Raw genomic sequence first — 26,811 nt, forward strand, 5'->3', positions numbered from 1 at the left:
GCCGAGCGGGTAAGAGAAGAAATCACAAAGATGTTGGACGCAGGGATTAGATTTAAAGTTCAAATTAGCAAATGGGTTTCTCCTATTGTGATATCACTCAAAAACGATGGTACTCAAATTCAAATATGTGTGGATTTCAGAAGCCTAAATGCGGTAACCATAAAAGATCCATTTCCCATTCCGTTTACAAATAGCATTCTAGAAGAAGTAGCCGGCCATGAGATGTACTCTTTTATGGACGGATTTTCCGAGTATAACCAGATTAGTATTGCAAAGGAGGATAAGTTAAAAACTACATTTGTAGTGAAAGGCAGTGTATACGCTTATAATAGGATGCCCTTTGGACTATGCAATGCACCAGCTACCTTTCAGCGGATTATACTACACATCTTTCAGGGTATGTCAATAGGAAATTTTAAAGCATTTCTTGATGATTGGTCGGTCTATAGCGGTAAAGAACACCACCTTAAATTGATTGGAGAATGTCTGGAGAAATGTCGAAGAGCGAGACTGGCACTCAATCCAACGAAATGCCGGTTCATGGTCCCACAGGGCAGACTCCTAGGACATATAGTATGTAACGAAGGCTTAAAGATGGATCCAGACAAAATAAAGGTAATCCTGGAAATGGAAGCTCCTGAGAATGTGACAAGTATCAAATCTTTTGTAGGCCATGTTGGGTATTACTAGCGATTCATCAAAGGATTCACTGAAGTATCACTTCTGTTGGAGAGGTTAACTAGGAAAGGGGAATGGTTTGAATGGAAGGAGGAGCAAGAAGACGCTTTTCAAGAACTCAAAAGAAGACTTGTGGAAGCACCTATCCTTGTCTATCCTGATTGGGATAAAGAGTTCTAAGTCCATGTAGATGCTTCCAATTACGCTATAGGAGCCACCTTGGCTCAAACAGGAAAGGAAGGGTTGGATCATCCTGTATACTTCGCTAGCAGGCTTCTGTCAAAAGCGGAACGAAACTATAGCACCACAGAGAGGGAAGCGCTGGGTATGGTCTATGCAGTCCAAAAATTCAGGCATTACCTCCTTGCTACATCGTTAACATTTTTTGTTGACCACCAAGCATTAATTTATTTGGTGAATAAACTAGTAATTCAGGGGAGAGTAAGTCGGTGTCTGATTTTGTTACAAGAATTTACCTTCAAAATTGTAGTGAAACCTGGAAGGAACCATGTGATTGCTGATCAATTATCTCGTATCAAGTCAGGAGAAATTGTTGGGAATGGAATAAATGAGGATTTTCCAAATACTCAACTTTTTCAGATTGCAGTATTACCAGCATGGTACGAATAGATTGGCCAATACCTGTCTACAGCTACATTTCCTCACGACATGCCTCAAGCGGAACGGAGAAAAGTTGCTTTAAAAAGCCGTACATTCCAATTAATTGAAGGATTGTTATACAAATTGGGGCCAGATGGAATCCTCCGACGATGTGTGATGGAGGAGGAAATCCCGGGGGTTCTGAGGGAGTCCCATGAAGGAGTGGCAGGAGGCCATATGGGACCAGATACAACTACACGAAAGGTGCTCTTGGCAAGATTACAGTGGCCCACGTTGTATGCGGATGCCAAGGAATGGGTAGCAAGTTGTCACACATGCCAGCTAGCAGGGAAGCCGCTCGAAAGGGACTTCATGCCGCTGTTCCCATCTCAACCATAGGAATTATTTGAAAGGTGGGGACTGGACTTCGTGGGTCCTCTACCTGCTAGCAGGACAAATCCGTGCAAATATATAGTGGTGGCGACAAAATACCTCACTAAATGGATAGAGGTATGGGCCTTGCCAAACAATACGGCTCGGAGTACTGCTAAAGTCCTTTATGAACAGATAGTTACCTGGTTCAGAATCCCACTACGGCTCACCAGTGATCGGGGAGTGCATTTTGTGAATGACATTATTCGAATGATGACCAATGAATATAAAATATTCCATTCTTTCCCTAGTCCCTACTATCCAAGGGCGAGTGGTGAAGCAGAAGCTACTAACAAAATATTGGTTATCATCCTTATAAAACTTGTGGCGTCGAAGGACAGGACTAGGAAGAGCGAATTCCCACAATAGTATGGGCCTATAGAACAACCTATAAAGGTACTACAGGACATACCCCCTTTCACCTTATGTATGGGCAGGAAGCAGTAATGCCAATAGAATATGTGGTCCCGAGCTTGAGAATAGCCATTCAAAACAGATTAAGTGATGAAGAAAGTCTCAAGGAGCGCCTACATCAGTTACTCCAATTGGAAGAAAGGAGAATAATGGCCCAATGGAGCACAGAGGTGGCTCAGAAGCGATGCAAATTTTGGCACAACAAGCATTTGAAAACGATGAATTTCCACCCGGGGCAACTAGTGTTGCGATACAATGGAAAGAATGAAATAAAGCCAGGTAAGTTCCAAATTCGTTGGCTGGGCCCTTATAAAGTAATAGCAATAAAAGACAATGGAGCCATAAAGTTAGCTACCCTTAATAATCAGCCAATTAAAAATTTAGTGAATGGGTCCAAATTGAAATTATATAAAGAACGAAAAGTGGGTGCTTACTTTATAAATACCCAAGATGCTTACTTTATAAACATCCAAGATATAAGTGAGAGCCATTTCTTTCTAGCCGGACAAGGAGAAGGCCTACATTCCATCTTGCAGCGTACGGCCGTATGGAAGGAGCAGTACGTGGGAGCAGTACTTAGCCGTACGAGGGAACTGTATTCCTTCAGGGGTGGACAACGTACGGATGGAAGATTGGTAGACTACGGACGTACAGATGGAGATTTGGCAAAGTATGCATGTACGGATGGAGGATTGACAGAGTACGGACGTACAGCAGAGTACATGCAAGGAAGGACAGAGTACGGACGTACGGCAAAGCACATGCAAGGAAAGACAGAGTACGGACGTACGACAGAGTACAAACAAGGGATGGGCACGTACGATATTTGGCAGCGTACAGACATACTAGCGTACGACATCTTGGTAGGGCAGGTTTGACAGCGTACGGGCATGCTGATGTACGTCACCTGGCAGTGTACAAACATCTTGACAGGGTACGGTAAGTCTACAAGAAGGTGAGGTACGTACAGATTTTGGCATACGGACAGAAGGCAAGGGACATTGAAGTACGAAGGCAAAACTATCATAAAAGTGCCCACTGTACGGCTACCGTACAAGGCCTGCATAAGGGAATATATCAATTGCCATACATCTTAATTTTTTCTTTCAGCACGTGGCCGACAATTGTTCTGAGTGGTCATTGGGGTTATTGCAACCAGCAATTCGTTGGTTGGACGTATTTGTCTAACATGGTGAAGTTAAGTATGGGAAATCCCAACCGGGGCCACATTATTGACTCTAAAAGTACTAAAGCGGCTACAAGAACTCGGAAGCTAGTCACGGCACAAGGAAAGACTAAATCAACACAAAAAATCAATGCTTCCAATATTAGTTTTGAATGCGTGCTTGGGAGTGAGTGTAGGGCATGGTGGGAAAAGTCTGAAGTAGATCATCCTCTTAGGAAGGCATTGGTTGCAGCAAAGGTGGACAAAATCATCTTTATGCCAATCTTTGATTTGCACAACTTTGAACATATTCTTCAAGATTTGATTACAGGGTATTATGGAACAAGTCATCAATTTGTCATACAGTATGCTCAACAAGAGGTAGTGGTTTCTTATTCTGTTGAAGTACTTAGTAGGGTTTTTGGAATTCCGAACAAGGGGGAGGAATTGAGTAAAGCACCTATGACAGGGGAAGACAAACAGAAATGGCTAAAGCTTTTATGTCGCCCGAATGTTACCAATAAGGAATGGGAAGGTATTCTCAAAAAAAATCAGGGGCTGAGGAAGGTTTTCATTGTAAATGAAGAATGGCATTGCGTGGTTGATTTGGTAAAGAGTAAGCTCACAGCTAGTAGCCATACCTCTAATATTGCTCTTTGGCTATTGCTAGTAGTAGACGGCCTATCCCACGGACGGATTTACAATTGGGCTCAACTCCTTTCTAAGAGATTGCGGGAATTTCTGGAGTTGTGGCATAAGGCTTTTTACATGCCCCATCATGCAGTAGCTTTGTTTCTGGAGGCCGTGTGGCTCCAAGTTAGTAGTGAACATTGGGGGACATTGGTTCTAGCAAGCCGAGTGGAGCCGTACCGACTTGCAATGACTTATTGGTTACATTTAGACACCCTAGGTGTGGGCTCTCAGAGTTATGGTGAACATACCAGCAAGAAAGCACGACAAGCCGAAGCAGTGGAAGAGGATGAGGACAAGGTTAGTTCTGAAGACATGGCAGGAGATACAGGTGATGCGGATTCCTCTTCTTTTGATTCCCAAGCAGCTGAAATTCGCCTGAGCCACTTACAAGGTACTCCACGTGAAGTGGTGTTTTTGCCACCTGCAACAGGACCTCTTCCTACAAGGGTCATTGAGGTCTTCCAGCCAACCCCTCCTGATGATGTTGCAGTACCACCAGTATCCTCCACCGAGGATGTCAGCTCCAGACACTTTCCGACATGGGGGGCTTCTAAGCTATCTATTCCAAGAATCAAGCCTCTTCTCTCGTCAAACCAATCCAATCACAGAAAGGTGATTGATTTAAGAAGACAAGCCAATTGTGGACACAAGGTACGACTACATACACCTCTTAGGCCAGAAGTGGTCGAACCTGTGGCTCTTGTTGTTAAACCGGCTGCAGGGGAGCAATCTAAGGATTCAAGTACTTAGGTGACAATGGCAGGAGTAGACACTATTTTAGAGGAGGCTGACAAATCGCTGGAAGAAGAGGGGTTGGTGTCGTCTCTTGTACCTTGCCGGCTAAAGGAACCGGTTCCAGCTTCTTTTACAGCTCAAGCGGAAGGATTTCTTACGGAATTGCGGGCTATGGAGCATTCTACCCAAAAACTCCTTCAGCATGCAAAGACATATAATATGGAGGGTGTACTTGTTGCAGCTACAGCATTAGCCCAGTTCATGCAAACTGACTGCTATACAGATTGGGGTCTCTTAGAACAGAGTAACTACAGCCAGGAAGAAATTGCCTCCGCTTGGACTAGCCGTACTATCATTTCCCAGACCCAGGTTACTTCTCTCATGGCCTCTCTAGCTGCTATAGAGACAGCTTTCCGAAGTATTTTTGTCGAAGCCCAGCGGGATAAACGTCTTCATGAGCAGGCCCAGGCAGAAAAGAATGCTCGGTTAGCAAGATGGTAGTTGGAACGTGCTAAGTTGGAAGACAAATTGGCCGTAGCTGAAGCCAAAAAGATGGATGCTTTACGAGTCCTTCAGGGCATGCGTACTAAGCAAAAGACAACAGAGCGGGAGCTACAACGACTGCGAGGCCCAGGGATGTCCTCCAATCCTCCTTCTTGAAGTTGATGTTATTTTATTTCATATTGTAAAGTCGTCTGGAAGATGACTTCTTCTTTTTTTGCGGGGGGGGATAGATGTAGTCGAATAAATAAATGTTATGTTGGTATTTGTTGTTGTTAAGGTTGGGTAGTTAGTAGTAAGGAAATGCGTCGGTTGGTTTCCAACTAACTGACTCTTTATAAATATATGGACAATTGGTATTGTACGGGTATGATTTTGGCATCAATAAAAAATAAACCATTTCCTTGCTTCCTGGTACGCCTTCTGGTGTCATAGTATGAATGGTATGTTCAATGTTTTTAGTTCTGTCTATCATTTGGAGTAATCTGTATAGTTATAGGGAAGGGTGATATTCCTGTTTACATGAATGAGTCGCTGATGATACAAAGCACGATTATGTGTTTTGTGATGTTCTCATTCAGCAGACTCAATGTCTTAGTTATAAGATAAGGTAAAGTCATGTCCGCAAAGGGACATGACTCTACATGTTACAAAGTACCAAGTAGGGTCATGTCCCTATGTGGACTTTGGAATAGTCAAACAATATGCTGCCGACCATGTTGGTAATTGCAACTGTTCGATGGAGAACCTTGTGACAAAGTAAATGGTAATTTTTTAGTTTGTTACATGAGGTGCCCAATCACACAAGGGTAAAAGGATATTATGAACTTTAAGATGGAAACTCTTGCGATATATATATTTGATATATGAACCATATCACATTATATATGTGTGTGTGTGTGTGTGTGTGTGTGTGTGTGTCTGTGTGTCTGTGTGTCTGTGTATACATACATACATATATATATATGTATATATATATATATTAAAAAAAATCATTGTTCTCGATATACCAATTATTTCCAATCAACTGAAGCTACCATTTTAACAAATTGGGTAAGGACTGAGATAGCAGATCAGGAACATCGAAGGGCCAAACTGATTGACAGTGGCGAATTTTGGAGTTTGCCAGCCAATTCTTATCTTTCCGTACAGCAGAACTGAGCTGGGAATGTGTACGGGGGTTCGAATTTGGAGAGTTTCAGCTCAGAAAGACTGATCCAGAGCAGAACGACTTCTATAGTGGCAGATCAGATATTTCATAGTCAATTATCAGCTTCCCAAGGGCCATACACTTCCTCCTGTAGCTGGTGTCATCCCTACAGAGCCATCTACAGTGTATGTCGGTAGCAAATCAGTTATCAAAGAACTTGCAGACTATCCAGTTAAATCAATTTGTGCATCCTTTCCTAGCATGATTCTTGTGTTGGTAATTAGATAGGAATTTAGGGAGTTTGAAATTGTTTCACACCTGATAAACTTTATAATCAGACTTGTTATGACAATAATAGAGACATATTTGGTGTTGGAAACTTGATGTCTTTGAATGCAAAGTTATTGTTTATGTTTCTGTTATATTGGCATTTCTGAAAACCATCTTACATAAGCATCAAACCAAGCATTAACTTAAAAATCAGTATACAGTGACCTTGCATGACAAATGTTTGACAAAATATTTATACACTGAAACAAAGAAATTTAGGACAGAATTTAGTTAGGATCTTACATATACAACAGATATGAATCCTTGTTGAAAATGATCAGTACATTTCAAGAAGACAAAACCAGCCTTGAAAAGCTAATGAAGAGGTGGCAGCCCACTTATATCACCATTTCTCCTCTTTGCAAAGTAACACAGAGACCCTGAAGCCCCTCCAAAGTTTTAAAAAACTGAAAAGATAAGTATGGTCATTGAAGAACTCAGATATGTATCTGGCGAAGAGCAAAGGGTCAAAGGAAAAGTTTCTTCCTTTCATACTTTCAAGTATTGGACAATCCCATAAATTCTTGATAAGGATGGCCACATAAGGGGATTTGATGATTGGAAACTTGATTACCACCAGGTAGTGTCCAAAATCATGGCACATATGAAAGAAAAAATGGCTGAAAGTGCTCAGAGTTTTAAAATGTTTAGGATAGAATCATAATGATGGATGCTGGACTTGCAAAAATTGTTGCAGAGGTCAAAGTGACAACTGATAAAAGATGGAAAGATAAATTAATAAATATGCCAGCTATCCAGGATTTCAAATGGCCAAGTGATGTTAAAGTTGTTCGTTGGGAAGAGGAATACTTGAATGTTCAAAAAGAAAACCAATCACCAAGCAGCAGACTAATGGAGAGTAAAATATCAACAAGTTCGGTGTCATATAGTTGCTGATTGGAAAACTGTTATCTTGATATATCTTAACAAATTTTTGATAGTTTTTTATTTTTAAGTGGTGCAGGAGCACCAATTGGTTAGACCTAGGCCAAGGACAAAGTTAGGCATCTACTAGACTAGGATGAATGTAAGAAGACCCTATGAGTCATTGATGTAAATGTAATAAGGATGCAATTCGATTGGCCAAATTGTCCTTTAAATGGTCAAAATTCATGAGATGAAGTGGTTAAAGCTCCAATTGAAGCATTTTTATATAAACCAATCAAATGTAACAACTTTGAGGTCATAGAATGGTTGGAGGTGTAAATTGACAAAAATTGCAAAAGTCGTCAAAAACTTGTCATGACAACTTTGCAACTCTTTGGCAAAAAGTTGCATTTTTTAGCCCCAACATTTATGTCATTCAAAAATCCATTGGCAATGATTGTGGTTGTTTTAAAATCCATAAAGGCCTCAGAGATTGAAAGATGTAATGTTGCTGAAGTTTTTGAAGCTTTGGAGCAATAAAGCATTGATCATTCTAAAGTTTTTTGTATATCTTTGTAATTCCCTCATACTAGTTGGATGGGCAGACATGATCAAGTTGTAAATCTTCAATCCTGTGTGTTAGCTTTCTTTTCGAGTTGATTTGAGGCTTTGAAGTTATTCCTACCAAAATCCAGGTCTGAAACCCTCACAGACCTAGGTTTTGGTAGAAACAATGAGTTTTGGCCTAATATCCTCCAGCCAAATTTCCTGAAATTCTGGGGTTTGATAGGTCTCCTTATGCCTCGTAAGAATAAGCAACCTTTGGAATGCTCCATGGAAATGGCTATTTTGGGAAAGAAGCCCTGGGTCTGGCATCTCTTTGTGACATGCACAGAAATGAGCATTCAGAGTTTGAAAGCTGGTTGAGAGCAAAAGGTTAGGGGTTTGAATGTTGTGAATATGTTTTTTAGAGAATGTTAGAGCATTTTGTGGTTAGGGGAAGATATGTTTTGACTGGAGGAGATGAAGATTTGGAAGTGATCTAGTGAGGAGTGACCTATTTAGCCCTTTAGGTCTAGAGGTGTAGAATTGGTTAGGGTGTCTACATCTTGGTTGAAGAACCAAAATTTGAGATATTATAGATAACTCCAAAAAGGGTATCTGGAAACCCACTTTGTTTGCCTAGACCATCAAGGAGTCAAAAGTTATTACCCAACTTCTTTGATTGGAGACCTAATTGCAATTAGGCATGTATACCAAAACAGATGGTAGAATGGACTTGGGTCTTGGAAAACCGTCTTTTTTAAGTTGAATGGTTTGTTAACATCTCTCCAAGGATATGTGAGTTGGTTTAGTCATGTGGGCCATTCAAAGCCCTAAACAAGCTCAGCCCACTAGTAACCTTTCTAAGCTGTGCTTGGCTTATTGACTTGGTCATGTAACTTGCCAAATAAGGGGACATATAGAAGCCTTGGAGTCTCCTTGGAAAGGTAGAAAAGGTTGACTGGTTAAAAGGACAGAGAGAGACCCTTTGTAAGGAAGATTTGGTAGTTAGCCCTTGTAGACCTTGGGAGGGTTTTGATGGAGCCCTGGTTTTTGGCAAAAATCAGATCATTATATTCCTGCTTCTGGGTAAGATTGTGTGTGAGTTTTTGCATCAACGTTTCGGATCATACTCAATGATCAATCGTTCTTAGCACTCTCATCCTGATGATGGATCATTGAGTATGATCCGAAACGTTGATGCAAAAACTCACACACAATCTTACCCGGAAGCAGGAATATAATTATCATGGATTGTGGAAATCTGTTATCTTTAAAAATCAGATCTCCATTTACGAAATAAGGAGGGAAAACTAATGGAAATGAATCTTTTTTCTACTTTATTATGTTGACACTAAAGTGATTTGGGGTGAGAGATCAGTGGGAATGAATTCTGTAAATAGTTCTTCTGCTGATAGTGCCATCTCTTGAGCAAATGAAGGAAAGGACTAATGCTTGTTCATCTTTGTCTATCTCTTCTATTAAGGATTCCAGAGATAGTATCACAAAACAAGATAACTGTGTTCACCACAATGATTCATAGAAACCTAGTGTATCGACATGTGAAGATTCTTTACAAGAAGTAAGCAACTCTAATGTTGGGTTGACAGCAGACAATTATGCTTGTGGTAATCAAATGGCAGAACATTCTATTCTCACAAAGATTCAAAGACACATCAATTCTCTACAGACTGATATATTCTAAATAGGAGAAGGCTCAAATGAGTTTAATAGGCTTGGGAAATAAAACTCTGGAGAGTTTGGCATAACAGATTGAAAAGGAAGAGAATTCTATTTCAAAATAAAGATGTATGGTCTTGTGCAGTGCTGGAGGGATATATCTGTTGACAAAACACTGTCGAATGTCCATCGTTTTCAGATAACAATTACACTGCAAAGTCTAAGATTATAGATTCAGTAGCATGGATGGAAGCTACGGAGATGAAGCTATTGCAGTTAATTGAAAAAATTATCACAGCTGCAATGGAAGGGAAATAATTGCCTTGTTTTTCAACAAATTCTGAAGACGTTGATAATCAAAGAGTTTTCAGATTGCAGAAGTCAAAGCATGAGTATATGAAAGATGTCAACAGTCGCCTTCAGTGAGAGCTTTGACCTATGCCTCACAACGCAAATTTTGAAAAGAGTTAATCTTAATCAGAGACAATGATCACGCTCCTTTTTCAGTTTGGCTCCACTTTGGAAAGGTGGATGTATGCCTTTGTTCATCTTCACCAGATGGCTTCTTACGGAGTGGCATGTTAGAGGCCAGATTTATAAAAGGACCAATTCTTTAGATAGTATGTGACAAAATTACATTGCCAGCAGCAAAGCAATTGGAAACAAAATGATCTCAAAATTATCGTAGGAAGGAGGTGATATTTCCTACAGCACCAATGGGCAAAGATATTAAAAACTATCACCATGATTTTGAAGATAGATTTAGCAAAGACAACATGGAGCAATGACAAAGAAAATGAGTGGTATATGGACCATGCGATGGAAATAGTGGAAAGAAACGATAGCATATACTTGAGAAATAATTGCCCACAAACAACAATCAGACTTGCCATTTATTAAGAGAGCATGTACCGAGATACGGGCATAGAAAAGAAGTGAATACATCTGCAAAATAGTTCCTTCAATAATCCACAAATAATGCCTTCATCGAACCGATAGAGATAAAGAACTGTCAAGTATAAGTGTATAAAGCTTCGTACCAAATTCTGAAACTTACGGGAATAATCGGGAGTCTGATTTATATACAATTGCTATTTCAAAGGATCATGAGCACGATAATGGAGAGCTGAGTGATTATATCTTCCAAAACTGCTAAAGCTAGGGATTTGCATTGTCTATTATCAATCTTATTCAATCATCGGTATCTAATGATTGTTATGTGTTTATTGCAGGATGAAGAATCACCGTGGAACTAGAAAGTCTAGAGATGTGCTCAACGGGATGAAGTTTTATCCAGCATATATATAGATTTGGAAGCAATGATGATGAAAAATAGGAGCGATAGATTCAATGAGATTTATGGAGTTGCATCTACGTATTAGGCGTTGGCATTAACAATGATTCAAAGTCCTTTGAAAGGGTCAGTGACGTGTCGGAGAGGAATGGTTATGGTTTTGAGAAAGCAAAATTGAACAATAATACATCTCCCAAAGGTGAATTGATATTCCTCAATTAACCAAAGATTGAAGTAGCGGTTTTGGATTCAGTGGCCTAGCAAATCACATCTTATTATCAATAAGATGATTAATTCTTGTTTTGAAAAGTCGCCTTGGTTGGCAACCAACCGAATGACTCTATGGTGAAGTATAAATATAAGATGTAAAATCAAAATAAGATACAATTCATATTATTCCCAAATTTTGGTGCATATTGAACACATTTGATTTATTATATTCTTTCAATGGCTAAGGAATGAATTTTTGAACAAAGCACGTGGGTTTGGTTCATTAAGTACAATTTTTCTATGCTATTTTGGAATCTAATTGCATTGGATGGATCATCTGTAAGGAGTGTCTTCGTTGCAATTTTAATTCCAGCATAACCAATGAGCATATTTATTTTACTTATTTGCATAAAAGTTTGAGTTGAAATTATTATTAAGTTGTGTCCTTTATAAATATTTTTATTAATTTCTATAAATATTTCAATATTCAGACAAGTGGATTGGATAGTTATCGCATTTTTAAACTTGATAAACATAGATATTGTGAAATATTTAATTATTTCCGTATTTATGTCTAGTTTGTCTCCATATCACAGGAGTTAAAATGCATTCTAGACTAGTTTAAAATTGCGTCTGTATAATTGATCTGTCGCGTATGGATTATTAATCTGTTTATTGTTTAAGTACAGTGAACTTTATAAAGTTGTACATTTCAACTTATAATATTAACTTTCTTTGCCCATTTAATTAAGCACTTGTCTTTATATTACACTTGATTCATAATCCATATGCTAGCAATTGTTTCATATCTTTCCTTTGAAGAATTAATATATTCATTTGGTGCACTAATCTATACTTATTCTTATTTTTTAAAAACATTCATATATTCATTTATTATTCTCAGTTCATAATTTCCAAGTTTAAAGTTTTCTACAATTCTTGCCATTTAGGAAACTTTCATTCAAATTCTAATCAATCCACTTTAAGCATCTTGGATCTAAGTTGTTGCCCAGGATCAGGTACACCCACCTTGGCCTTGTAAAGCCAGAAGCACAGAAAACTTGGATTGTATCATTCACTTCTGTCAAGTTGGCCATAACCGGTTGGATATCGCAACATCGAGTTGGCAAGACTCATAGGATTCCAATCTACAGTTTTGGGAACCAACAGGTTCATTATCCTACTATTCCTATCCAATCTTTTACCCCCACATCAATTAATTAGGAAAGGGTCTGATGTAAAACAGTTTCAAGCTTGTCACTTCTTCTATTTTGATATATAAAGGAGAAACCAAGCCTGAACAAATATAAGATATAGCAGAATAAATATAGAAGATACAAGAAATAGGTATAGTGGAAGACTCAACTACAAAATTTTCACCTTTTCCAGTGGTTTAAAGATAATAAAAGACTAGAAGTTTCTACTTTCAATTACTTGATCGTAGTTATTAATAAGAATACTCTATGGTTGTTTAGAATTCATCATTTTCTAAATTGTATAAGTTAGGATGTCAAGGATATTTCTGATTTATCATAGCAGCCTTGCTCTACTCTATGTGATTTGATTAGTTGGCTTTGTGTAAGGCCGAATAAAAATCAACCTTATTACAACAAACTAAAAGAAGGTGAATGGATTACTAAGAAGAACTTATTAGTATTACTTGTGTGCATGTTTATAGAAGGTACAGCCAATATTTATGCCAAGTAATTAGAGTTATAAGAAATAAGTTGGATATTCATGATTTTGTAGCCCTGGGAGAAGGATAAGATAAGATAAGACAAATTTATTAATGTACCACAAGAGACCATGAGGGTCTTTGGGACTAGAAAATGTACAACTAGCAAGAAAGCAAAAGAACAAAGCCAAAAAAGACTAAATACTCCTCACAAACAAGAAGTAGGCCAAAACTAAAGGATACGGTCCATGGCGAAGTAGTGTCTCAAACTGTCTCGAGGAGCTGTTGGAAGAAGAGTGAAGTTACCCAATGTGCCTTCTATGAGGCCTCACAAATCTGGTATGGCCAAAAGAAGGATCGAGCAACGTCTTCTTCCCTGGGCAAGAGACCCAGGAGTAAAAAGGAGATGATCAACTAGTCTAAGGTCTACCCCAACGGGACCAAATCTCCAAAGTATGGTCACGAAGCCGCATGATCTCCCAAATATAGAGGGCAAGACACCAATGATCAGTGTTGCTGAATTTATGAAGATCTCTACAAATGTAATAGCACTACTTGTAAAGTATGTGTTTTCCAAACGCAAATCAGAATGTATATATATAGGAGTAGAAGAGACATGTCTCTGAATTAATCGATATTGGTTATTGTAAGTTAATTATCATTAGGAAACAACAATATAAACACACACACACATTCACATATATATTTATAATTAGATATGTCAAATTGATGATTAATCAAATGAAACAATGTTTAACCAATAACCATAGAGGGATCATCTTTATATCAATTCGAACCAACTAAAGCTACAACATCAACACTCCCTCTAAGCTAGGGAAGATAAACACATGGTTAGATATTACCTCAATGTAATCTCAGGTTGGCATGAATAAGAATATTTTTTATCAGAAGATACTCACAATTTGGATATCATCTCAGCCCCAGAATATCGTCACACAATATTCACCAAGTACTCTAAGCAATGGCCTCAAAATATCAAGTCACCTGATATTCACCAAGTACTTTAAAAAATGTCCATAGATAATATATCCTCAATAATGCTTACCAGGGAAACATTCATGGTTTGTTTAAGGAACTTAAACCACCATTCAAGTTATCATATATCATGATCTTCTTAGACATCATAAGATGTCCATCGCAATAGAAGGTCATGGTTTATTTAAGGAACTTAATCCACCATGCAAGTTTACATCTATCATGACATGCTTAGACATCATTAGATAACCATCACAATAGAAGGCCATGGTCTGTTTAAGGAACTTAATTCACCATGCAAGTTATAATCTATTATGATCTTCTTAGACATCATAAGATGTCCATCTCAATAGAAGATAAAATTATTGTAAGATCGTCATCTTTCAATAACTTATGCAAATACAAGTGATAATCATTTGGAAGTTGTCACTTCCTCATGAGGTACATAGGGGGAAGGCCCATCAAAATCATGCAGCCACACATATTGATTTTCAAACTCTCTCTGAATAAATCTTTTGAGCTCCTCATCCAATGTTGCTTCTGAAGAAGTCTCAAACTCCCCATGAAGCTAATATCAATCTTCCTTTTCCTACAATAACATCTACAAAGAGAAAGGAAAAAATCAAGGCAAATAGCTCTTATAGTACGTATAGAAATATAAATAAGAAATAGATTTACTATATTAGGAATACAATACTTAGAATTTGTACTCAAAAAGATTATTTATCTCATGTAGTCAAAGGATAGTGCCTATAATGCCTTTCATTGAAAGAAATTAATGGCATTGTTCAACTTCTCTTCATAAGCTTGTAGAAATTGTTGTCTTTCTAATTTCCTTCTTTAGATGTGTGCAATCATTTATCTTTCTTATATAATTTCCATATGCCTTCATTCAGAGTTGTTATTATTCGATTATTAAGAAAGTGTTGCGACTTTTCTAACATAATCTCATTACTTCATAATCATGGCTTTGGGTAAAATTGATATCATATAATCTATCTTAAACATACCATAGCAATCCTAATACAGAGATTCTGCAGAAACCAGTAGTATCACCCCGTGGTTTCCTATTTCATTATTGTTCCTTTCTATCCCTCAGTGAATAAAATCTAATTTGATTTATTCTTGATGTTGATGGCCTGATTTTAATTATTAAACCTTTTGAATGCCTGAATAGGATTTCTATCCATGTTGATTTCAATTACTTTAAACTGTAATAATATGAACCTGGTAATTATGTAATTAATGAACAAATGTCCTCCAGCTTCAAACAATTTGCAGTCTCAATACAATTAGAAGTAGCTTCCTCCAAACATCCTCGTGACCATACCAGGCATTCGCTACCTTCGCAAAGTGTACTTAGCCCTCCAATATGCAGTGTGGCCCCTTTATCATTAATGTGGGTTCAAACACTTAGATTTGCGCCCTCGATAATGAATTGCAGACCCATAACCTGAAATGCAGCCCCACTAACAAGAAATGCTACCTAGCCAATAACACCAATGCCGCAGCAGGAATATATTAGTGCTCAAAAAAACTTGACGCCAATGCAGTAATATGGCCATCCAAGATACAAAAGCAGCAATCGCAGATGTTGAGAAATATATCAGAATCAACGCCTTTATTCCACTTCTCTTTTAATTGACTTAAACATATAAATTTACTTCTCTTTCTATTGGCAACAAAAGGAGACAACCGATAAGATCCAAGACTTCTCCAATTGGCAGACAAGATCGAAATTTTTGCAATAAAGTTTGATATAATCTGTACATTCTGAAACATAGTATATGGTTGTGCTGAGGTACAAGGCGATGTTCCAAATTTCAATCAAATTATGAAAACACGTTTCATTCTATTCATTTGCAACCTAGCTCTAATACCATGGTGAATTTAAGAGGATCTCTACAAATGTCATAGCATTGCTTGTAATGTATGTGTTTTCCAAGTGTAGATGAGAATGTAAATATATAGCAGTAGAAGACACATTTCTCTATGTTAATCAATATTGGTTATGTAAGTTAATTGTCATTAGACAACAACAATATAAACATATACATATATATGTCTAATTGACGGTTAGTCAAATGCAATAATATTAAACCAATAATCATATAGGGATCATCTCTAGATCAATTCAATGCGAATGAAGCTACAACATCAACAAGTGTAACTGAAGAAAGAAGAGAGGGACCTATACTCTCTGAATAAGCAGTGAATCTTCCCCTTGATCTCATAGTAGATGGGGTGTCAAAAGATAAAGTGAGTCTTTGAATCCACCTCCCCTAGGGAGCAAAGGAAAAAAAAATCCTATCATCCCTATCAATCTAGTCATCAGTTTGAATACGTAGCCGATGATAGCCCAACCTAAAAGATCCTGGAGCGGTGTGGAGGGCACAAGTCTAGCAGCGAGTGAGGTACTAGGGGTGCACAATAATCCCATCCTAGATAACGATGTAGTGTTTTGCATAAAATGCCATCCTCGGGTGGAGCCCCCTCGCCCCTACAGGGTGACTCCATCTCGTGATAATATATTGTCTATAGATGTCAACCCTGGACATCTAAAGATAACTTAAAGAGGGAAGGTGGTCCATCAATTGAACCAAGAAGAGAAGAGCCCTAGAAACTGATAATGAACTCTGCCGGCAAGATCAGACCCAACAACCACCTCGAAAGAGCAATAGGCCAAGCAAGAGAACTTGTAACGACCCTCATCACAATTCGCTTGGCTCTAAAGCCAATGGAGAAACCAAATCAAATCAAAGATAGTCCCAAGCCTAAAGGGATGAGCCCCAAACTCAGCCAAGATAATAATGTAACGAGTGGACCAATAACATATGATAATGCACCGATGGAGGGTCTAGACTCTCTCGACCAAAACCCAATAAGACTCAAGAGGAGAGGGCCCCTACACAATAGAATCATAGAGGATGGTGGGCCTTACTAAGGAGTCCACGAGGGACATCTTGGTCGTGGTATCCTGAAAGTGATGTCTATAATGATGTCTGTGGTATCCCTTATTCACTCGGGGCTATATGACAGTTCTCATACTAAAATGGGGGCCAAAGAACTTAACCCCCAAGTAAGTATAGGAGGGTGTGATCTCAACAATAATGGACATCAAAACTGGTGTAAAAAGCAATGAAAAGTCTCATAAGAAAGCCTCGAGCTCATCAACGTAGATATTGAATACAATGGGGGAGAGAAAGTAGCCCCTACACCCCAATGATGCTCAGAATAGTATTAGAGAACCCCTCAGGAATCCTAAATTTGCATACAAAACTCTCATAAAGCATCATGATAGCCACCAAAAGAGTCTCAATAATCCCAATGTCCCTAATCCACTAGAAGAGAGTTGTACGAGGAACAAAGCCAAAAGCTTTGTGAGTGCCTGCAAAGCAACAGTAGACTTTTGCAAAGCGGTGTCAAGCCCCCTCAATGATAGACCGAAGAGTCAAAATATGGTCCATGGTATAAAAATCAGTACGGACAATTGCCTAGCCCCTAGCACAGCAGTGTTGTCGATCAAGCTCCCTAGATATGATAGTGTTCAACACAGTGGCGTAGAGTTTGGCAAACGTAAGCCCAATCATGATGGTCCTATAGTTGTTAGGGTCTGAGGCTAGTTGGGTCTTATGAATTGGATAGATAAAATGTCGTGACCAAGAGTTGAGAAAGCTAGTACAAACTACTCGGTTAAAGAGCACTATGAGTAAGAAACCCAAAGTCGTAATACCAAACTTGAAGAGCTTATCTTGGAACCCTTTCTCATATGTTTTCCTTCTATTGTTCATGCATCTAACTACCTCACTGATGATGGAGGAAGTAAAGAGGTGGCAATAGAGCAGGGGGTGAGGTGGAGAGGGGATTGGCTGAGAATCTCATAAAGAGTAGAGGTGTGGGAGATTAGGGAGCAAAGATCCAAGGTCGAGGGAAGAGGGTGGAAAGGGAACATGGTGCACCAGAAGGGCTTTGAAGAATAGAAGAGAGGTACAAAGGGATCTACATTGCATCATGACAAACATCTGCTTATTGTGGCGAAGAAAGCGACAATAGGTAAACCTTAAATGGACGAACGAGGGAGAGGGGCGAAGGGTAGAGAAAATCAAACAAATCAAGCAGTGAAAGGACTTGCAATCCTTGTCAAACCATTGATTCATGGGGCAAGATTACCAAGTCTGAAGACTCACATGACTGTAGTAGATAATGACCATATCTAAAGAGGGGTCTCTGATTGTCCTTCGAAGCATGTTGCAAACCTAGGTTGACCGGATCCACTTCATTCAAACTAAATACGACCCACAGTCGTGGAGGGGGATCTAAAGATCTATGGTCTGTGCAATAAAGTCTCCTAGAATGAAGATGTCACCCACGGCCAAAAACTTGGTGTACTAATGTAGGTCCCCAAAGGGGTCACCGTCCTCTGAGTTGTGAACTACATAGTACAAGGAAGTTGGCGGAAAGTAGCAAACTACGATGTAGATGTCACAGTCATGTAACATTTTCCGACAAATGTGGATCCACATGAATCTTGCTTTACTGTCAAAATAAACCACAACATCCTCCATGCTTGTCGTTTCATCAACGCCCCCAATTGGCTCAAGCATAAGACTATTGTCATAAAAATCAGACCCTATATTATTAATAACTCCAATGATGTTTGTCGATGTTGGGCTGCTATCAATGGTGGTTATCATATCATCATGTTTCCCATGATCATAAGCTATAGTCTCATGAAATGTTGACACTCAATGCAACTGTCCTCTAACCAATCAGGAATAACCTCATGACTCTGGGAAGGACCTCCCTCATCTTGTGTGTAAGATGAACTAGTGGTTGCCCCACTAAGCGAAAGCTCAAACCCCATAGCTGCCCTCTCTTCAACTACTACTTTTTCATGAATAAAATCATTACAAGTTCTTTTCTTTTTTTCATAAACCAAGAATCCAAAATCTCTAGGTGTTGTAGCAACCCTAATATCTTTTTATTATAATTCTAACAAGAACCACTATAGGTTTGTATAGCACGTTGAAGGTCGAGCATAAGACCCTGTATGGATTTCACTGACCTCTTAGCCATGATGAATACAACACCTCTAATGCAAAGACCTCCCCCACGGGATGGAAGGAAACCACTTTGCTACCATTGTAAGAACCGCAACCAATTCTAAGGATTCGACATTTTGTCAAACACTCATCATGCAAGCTCTAATACCACTATAAGAACCCTATTGTTTTTACCTCCGACAAACACCAATTAGTTTTGCTTCAATTTTGGATGTTTGACCTTATGTCAAACACATTGCATGCGAGCTCTACCTCATTGTAGTTTATTTTAAGATTGTATTTGTTTACTTGGAATGGTCTCAAATGAAGTTAGAATGTTTGCAAAAGATTATTAGGAAGTTCACGTAAAGAACTGAAATACAAATGCAATCTTTTTTAACCATTCAAATGCATACATATGATTTCTACATGTAAAATGTGCATCTACAGCTGACATTTTTACAACACTCGGCATGTAATCTATTTTAACTGATTAAACGCATTTTAGTTATGACATTAAATCAAACACTTGGAGTGCATTCTTATTCCTCCAAAATTGATCAAAACAATCTACAATGACAGCATAAGACATCTATTTATAATTTATAAAAAGGAACCTGTAGCTATTTGCATACATTATTTGATATCCAAGTTGTAACACAGCCCTTATTAATTAGTGCTGCTCCCATGAACACAAGCACTGCCCAGAAATATTGAACAACACACTCTAATAAAGTGTCGCTGCCTACAAATGAAGGACAGCTTCCCAAACTCCTAATCGCTGGCCTCTAAAAGAAGAAATCTGCACTTAAAGATATTCCCAGCACTCTGCAATTTAAGACTGACATGAAATGCTAGATCTTCTTCATCATTTGAAGCACAAATGGATGGCTCTGAATGATGCCACCTCTAGACGCAATCTCACTCGATAGTTTCACCAGTTCAAAGTGCATTATCTAGGTAGAATTCACAATTCCATCAGATAACAGTAACTGAAAACCCATGTCTCTCAGCCCTTCATAGTTTCACAAATCACAAAATAGCATAAGTAATAGAATGAATAATTCATCAAAATGGGCTGCATATATAGAAGAACCAGTTGCTTCATCCACACATCAACGGCTAGCTTCTATATGACACTTTTCGCTTAAATAATGCATTTTATTTTTGGTTGCACCTTTTGAATTTGAAAAAATATAAAATAATAACTCATTCACTCCAATACCTTAATTATTTCCTTGGCATACACTTCCATGAATTAATTGCATAAATGGCCCCATACAATTATGACTCAAACCTCAACTTAAGTGAAATTGTAACTTCATAATAAGCCATTCAATCACTTAATAATAATTTGGCTACTAAAATTATGCTAACTTCCAAAAAAACTTTTCATTTTAATATAACATCTGAAACAGGAGTCGCACCTGTTATTTTCCCATGTGACCAAATGCACTCAACAAAAATAGAAAGGGTCGCTATCCATCATTACCAAACTTACCATAAAAAGTAAGTACATGAAACTAAGCACAAATGAAGTCCAGCCTGAGCCAAACCAAGACCAAACTGGAACATACTGAAATGTGGAGAAGACAAGACCCTCCCATCATCAAGCCTCTCTTAGAAGCCCCTCTATCCATAATAATTAGCCTACGAGGGTCAATTATAGGCTAACCCCACTGCAGAATAAGAACGAACTAAATTGGTGACATTACATTCGTATTGGCTATTCCTAGACATTGGTTAAAAATGTGACTTGATTATAATATGTGAAGAAATGCAACCTAAATAAGCATACTGAAAATTCATGATGTGAAAAGTCTATCTTAGAAATTTGTTTTGACGAATGCAATGACTCATTCAATATGCTTTGAGAAATGCAGAAAACAATATTTTTCCTAACTAAACAAAGTGAACATACAATCATAGAGCCAGGCAATCAGGTTCATGTGCATATTAAAGAAAACATTACGACAATTGCATTGAAACAAAAGGGAAGAAATGTTAATCTAGAAACCCCAATATTGCAGTTACTGTTAAACTCCATAAGTTCCCACTCTTCCTTTGGATGGGAAGTGTAAGTATACAAAGGCATCAGTAGCATAACAATGTGGAAAAAAATTTAAAAAGGAATCAGAAGCTTGATATTTTACCTGGCAAATTCTTAAACTGCATTTCCCAGAAAAGATCTTTGACACAAGAACAGACTCTACCTAAAAAGAAATGCAATAGTTAAATGAAGCTTCTCATCACAAAAGTATCTTATATTTACATACAAAAGGTCATAAGGAATGTTAACAAATACAATATTCTATTATGATCTAAAAAACCAATGATACCATATTGTTTATCTTTTAGATTCATCCTCTAAAAATGTGTGCGCGCAAGAGTGTACACGGTTGTTTCACTCAAATACCTTGTAAGTTTCAAACAAAATCCTATCATGGTAAATATTTCCTTATCAGCATAAAAACAGTAAGTCCATTAATATTTGAAAAATAATTACTAGAAATTCTGAAAGCAATCCCTTCCTTAATGATAAGAATTGCAACATTGTTAATGTGTGTTCCAGTAAAATTGTAAACATACACTGGTAGCTCATTTCCCATAGAACAGTCTTTCAAGTACATGTGACTCTAGGTAAAGCAGAAAGGGAACAAAAACTCACAAAAAAGGCAGTTTTAAACATTGTCCTTGAATGGAGGGTTACCTTCTACCAGAAGGTGTTGCCTTCCTTCACTATATATGATGCTTTCCTGCTCGTTGTTTAATATATGCATGACAAGAAACTTCATAATCTCTTCAACAACATTCCTATCTCAAATGGTAACTAGTGAAAGAAGAGAGTTCTATTATTTAGGAAATTTGTACCGAAGGATACCAATGAGGAGCACTGGTCTTCAACATGTGTTGACAGGTCATTGATCTATCATTCAAGTGGATGTCCTTTTTGGAAAATCATAGTGGAATGTTTGGGTAAGAAACAAGATTAGAAGGGATTCACCTAAAGAGAAATTGTGGAAGAATCTAAGCATGTTGATCCTATTAGAAAGTAAAGTCCACCAATTTATCCAACTAAAACAATTATGATTATCCTTATTAAATCTGAAACATGTAATCAGCAGATGCGATAACCACGAGAAGATAACCATACACAATAACACCAGATTTTTTATCTAGGGAAACCCTTGATCAGAGGGAAAACCCCGGTGGGAATTATTGGGTAAAACTGTGTTTCAAATTGACTTAAGATTTGGTCTTATTTTGGATGTTCAGTTTACTCCTATCAATGTCAATCTGGGGTCGTAGACTGTTGAAAGATATTGGGGCAATTTAGGGATGAAGATAACATGTTAAGTGGGGATGAAATGCAAATCACAAGAGAAAAGAAAATTTAAATTAAGCATTCTACAAATCAGATCCTTATATTAATGTCCATGAAATTATAAGTTCATTTATTAAAATCATACATTACATAAAAGCATACCCACGCTCAAATCATTCACAATTTAATTAATACACTCATATTCTTTAAAAGATATCATTGAATAACATTGTAGGCATCAGGACTTCAGTTTAATAATATGCAAATTGAATGGTGACAAGAAGTGATTCAGGAAATGATTTGTGACAATAAGTCAAATGATATTGTGAGGAAATGCGACAAGAACTTGACGATTTGGTAAGGTGAGTGAGAGTTTGCGACAGGAGATTGATTGATTTGTAATAGAGCCGACAAACAGAGTATAGCAAAGAATAGAAAGTGGTAGATGAATTAAACATAGTATGTAATTGTGAATAGAGTAGAACAAGGAGAAGCGAAATCTGAAGTCTAACACCACTAATTAAAATTGCCTCTACAATAAAAGATGTTATTCAATTCCAAACTTAACTTGTGCTTATACTAGTTTATAATCGTGCATTCATGAAAACTAATCACTCAATGGACTAAAATGTAAATGCACACATAACTTAATAATACGATCTCACCAGGTTTCCCGAGAGGGGCCCTTCCTTTGGTACACGTGAGAAAGAGATCAACACAAACTGCTATAGAAGTTTTACTTCATCAACCCAAAGTATTCAAATGATTTCAACTGAGTTTAATATATTCTTTTTTCAATTCCCCATCTTGCAATTACATACTTGTTTATATAGCCTTGAAACATCTAACTGATCAAACAACTAGACTATTATGGCAGATGGCCCCTTTCCTAAATATAGATAAGTAAATAATTTGGTTTGGCCACTGGCCTCAAGTCTTTAACAAAACATAACCAAACATGAGGTCTTAACCGTTCTATTTAAAAATTTACAAAACTATTTGCTCAAAATGTAATAACAAGACAATGGCCCCCAACTATACATTTACTCGTGCTTGAGGGTTTATTGCTTGACTGGTCCCATATCTATTCGTCCATCACCTTTATTTTCTATAGCAAAATAAATCAAGATATCAATATTTCTGCATTAATCATTTACTTGTTTCCAAGAAATATTTCATACCCTAAAACTTTATTATATGTATTATATGCTTTAATGATTAATGGCATAATAGGGATTAGGAAAGGCTTAAAGCAAGGCAAAGATGCATAGAGGATGTACAAAAACAGAGCACATTTGCACACCCATCATTCCCCCTAGCTTAAAGACTTTGCATGTCCTCATGCAAATGAGGTGATTGTGATGTGAATATCAGGATTTAACTGTATGATTTTGAGTCAAACTCGATGACCCATGTTTCATGAGTAGTGATTCAACATGAATCCATTTCTCATGAGAATAAATGGAACACTTAGCACTCATTGGATCTAGGTGATGCTCACAGGGGTGAAGCACCGGGACTTCCCGGGAGGTCACCCATCCCAGTACTACTCCAGCCTGAGCGTGCTTAACTACGGAGTTTCCTCCACAATTAAACCCAAATCTTGCTACCCCATTTGCAAAACCTTCACCAAGTGTTGTGCCTTATGAACCATTCATTAGAAAGCCCCTTAAGCTCATCAATTGATAAGTAGGACATGATTTCCACAGCTAGTCAAATTGTGATGTGAATATCAAGATTTAACTGTGTGATTTTGAGTCAAACTCGATGACCATTGTTTCATGAGTAGTGATTCAACATGAATCCATCTCTCATGAGAATAAATGGAACACTTAGCACTCATTGGATCTAGGTGATGCTCACAGGGGTGAAGCACCGGGACTTCCCAAGAGGTCACCCATCCCAGTACTACTCCAGCCTGAGCGCACTTAACTACGGAGTTTCCTCCATAGTTAAACCCAAAGCTTGCAACCCCATTTGCAAAACCTTCACCAAGTGTTGTGCCTTATGAACCATCCATTAGAAAGTCCCTTAAGCTCATCAATTGATAAGTAGGACATGATTTCCACAGCTAGTCAAATTGTGATGTGAATATCAGGATTTAACTGTGTGATTTTTGAGTCAAACTCGATGACCCATGTTTCATGAGTAGTGATTCAACATGAATCCATCTCTCATGAGAATAAATGGAACACTTAGCACTCATTGGATCTAGCTGATGCTCACAGGGGTGAAGCACCGGGACTTCTCGGGAGGTCACCCATCCCAGTACTACTCCAGCCTGAGCGCGCTTAACTACGGAGTTTCCTCCACAATGAAACCCAAAGCTTGCAACCCCATTTGCAAAACCTTCACCAAGTGTTGTGCCTTATGAACCATTCATTAGAAAGCCCAAACTCGATGACCCATGTTTCATGAGTAGTGATTCATTTTGAGTCAAACTCGATGACCCATGTTTCATGAGTAGTGATTCAACATGAATCCATCTCTCATGAGAATAAATGGAACACTTAGCACTCATTGGATCTAGGTGATGCTCACAGGGGTGAAGCACCGGGACTTCTTGGGAGGTCACCCATCCCAGTACTACTCCAACCTGAGCGCGCTTAACTACGGAGTTTCCTCCAGAGTCAAACCCAAAGCTTGCAACCCCATTTGCAAAACCTTCACCAAGTGTTGTGCCTTATGAACCATTCATTAGAAAGCCCCTTAAGCTCATCAATTGATAAGTAGGACATGATTTCCACAGCTAGTCAAATTGTGATGTGAATATCAGGATTTAACTGTGTGACTTTTGAGTCAAACTCGATGACCCATGTTTCATGAGTAGTGATTCAACATGAATCCATCTCTCATGAGAATAAATGGAACACTTAGCACTCATTGGATCTAGCTGATGCTCACAGGGGTGAAGCACCGGGACTTCTCGGGAGGTCACCCATCCCAGTACTACTCCAGCCTGAGCGCGCTTAACTACGGAGTTTCCTCCACAATTAAACCCAAAGCTTGCAACCCCATTTGCAAAACCTTCACCAAGTGTTGTGCCTTATGAACCATTCATTAGAAAGCCCAAACTCGATGACCCATGTTTCATGAGTAGTGATTCATTTTGAGTCAAACTCGATGACCCATGTTTCATGAGTAGTGATTCAACATGAATCCATCTCTCATGAGAATAAATGGAACACTTAGCACTCATTGGATCTAGCTGATGCTCACAGGGGTGAAGCACCGGGACTTCTCGGGGGGTCACCCATCCCAGTACTACTCCAGCCTGAGCGCGCTTAACTACGGAGTTTCCTCCACAGTCAAACCCAAAGCTTGCAACCCCATTTGCAAAACCTTCACCAAGTGTTGTGCCTTATGAACCATTCATTAGAAAGCCCCTTAAGCTCATCAATTGATAAGTAGGACATGATTTCCACAGCTTAAGGGGCTTTCTAATGAATGGTTCATAAGGCACAACACTTGGTGAAGGTTTTGCAAATGGGGTTGCAAGCTTTGGGTTTAACTGTGGAGGAAACTCCATAGTTAAGCGCGCTCAGGCTGGAGTAGTACTGGGATGGGTGACCTCCAGGGAAGTCCCGGTGCTTCACCCCCGTGAGCATCACCTAGATCTAATGAGTGCTAAGTGTTCCATTTATTCTCATGAGAGATGGATTCATGTTGAATCACTACTCATGAAACATGGGTCATCGAGTTTGGGCTTTCTAATGAATGGTTCATAAGGCACAACACTTGGTGAAGGTTTTGCAAATGGGGTTGCAAGCGTTGGGTTTAACTGTGGAGGAAACTCCGTAGTTAAGCACGCTCAGGCTGGAGTAGTACTGGGATGGGTGACCTCTCGAGAAGTCCCGGTGCTTCACCCCTGTGAGCATCACCTAGATCCAATGAGTGCTAAGTGTTCAATTTATTCTCATGAGAGATGGATTCATGTTGAATCACTACTCATGAAACATGGGTCATCGAGTTTGACTCAAAATCACACAGTTAAATCCTGATATTCACATCACAATTTGACTAGCTGTAGAAATCATGTCCTACTTATCAATTGATGAGCTTAAGGGGCTTTCTAATGAATGGTTCATAAGGCACAACACTTGGTGAAGGTTTTGCAAATGGGGTTGCAAGCTTTGGGTTTAACTGTGGAGGAAACTCCGTAGTTAAGCGCGCTCAGGCTGGAGTAGTACTGGGATGGGTGACCTCCTGGGAAGTCCCGGTGCTTCACCCCTGTGAGCATCACAAAGATCCAATGAGTGCTAAGTGTTCCATTTATTCTCATGAGAGATGGATTCATGTTGAATCACTACTCATGAAACATGGGTCATCAAGTTTGACTAAAAATCACACAGTTAAATCCTGATATTCACATCACAATTTGACTAGCTATGGAAATCATGTCCTACTTATCAATTGATGAGCTTAAGAGGCTTTCTAATGAATGGTTCATAAGGCACAACACCTGGTGAAGGTTTTGCAAA

At 38.5% G+C, this 26,811-nt stretch overlaps 1 protein-coding gene across 2 annotated transcripts in view; it reads right to left on the reverse strand.

Annotated features, from left to right (window-relative positions):
- Positions 1–26,811, reverse strand: part of LOC149564498 (proline-, glutamic acid/leucine-rich protein) — a 200,349-nt gene that overhangs the window by 46,060 nt on the left and 127,478 nt on the right. For both annotated transcript variants that reach the window (XM_089818038.1, XM_089818040.1), the window contains exon 6: positions 21,159–21,218. In XM_089818038.1, the coding sequence (XP_089674164.1) occupies positions 21,159–21,218 (60 nt within the window). The remainder of the gene's footprint in view (positions 1–21,158; positions 21,219–26,811) is intronic.

Source organism: Cupressus sempervirens, chromosome 3 (assembly GCF_028749045.1).
Source record: "Cupressus sempervirens isolate cs-2001-9-10 chromosome 3, ASM2874904v1, whole genome shotgun sequence".
NCBI classification, from domain to species: Eukaryota; Viridiplantae; Streptophyta; class Pinopsida; order Cupressales; family Cupressaceae; genus Cupressus; species Cupressus sempervirens.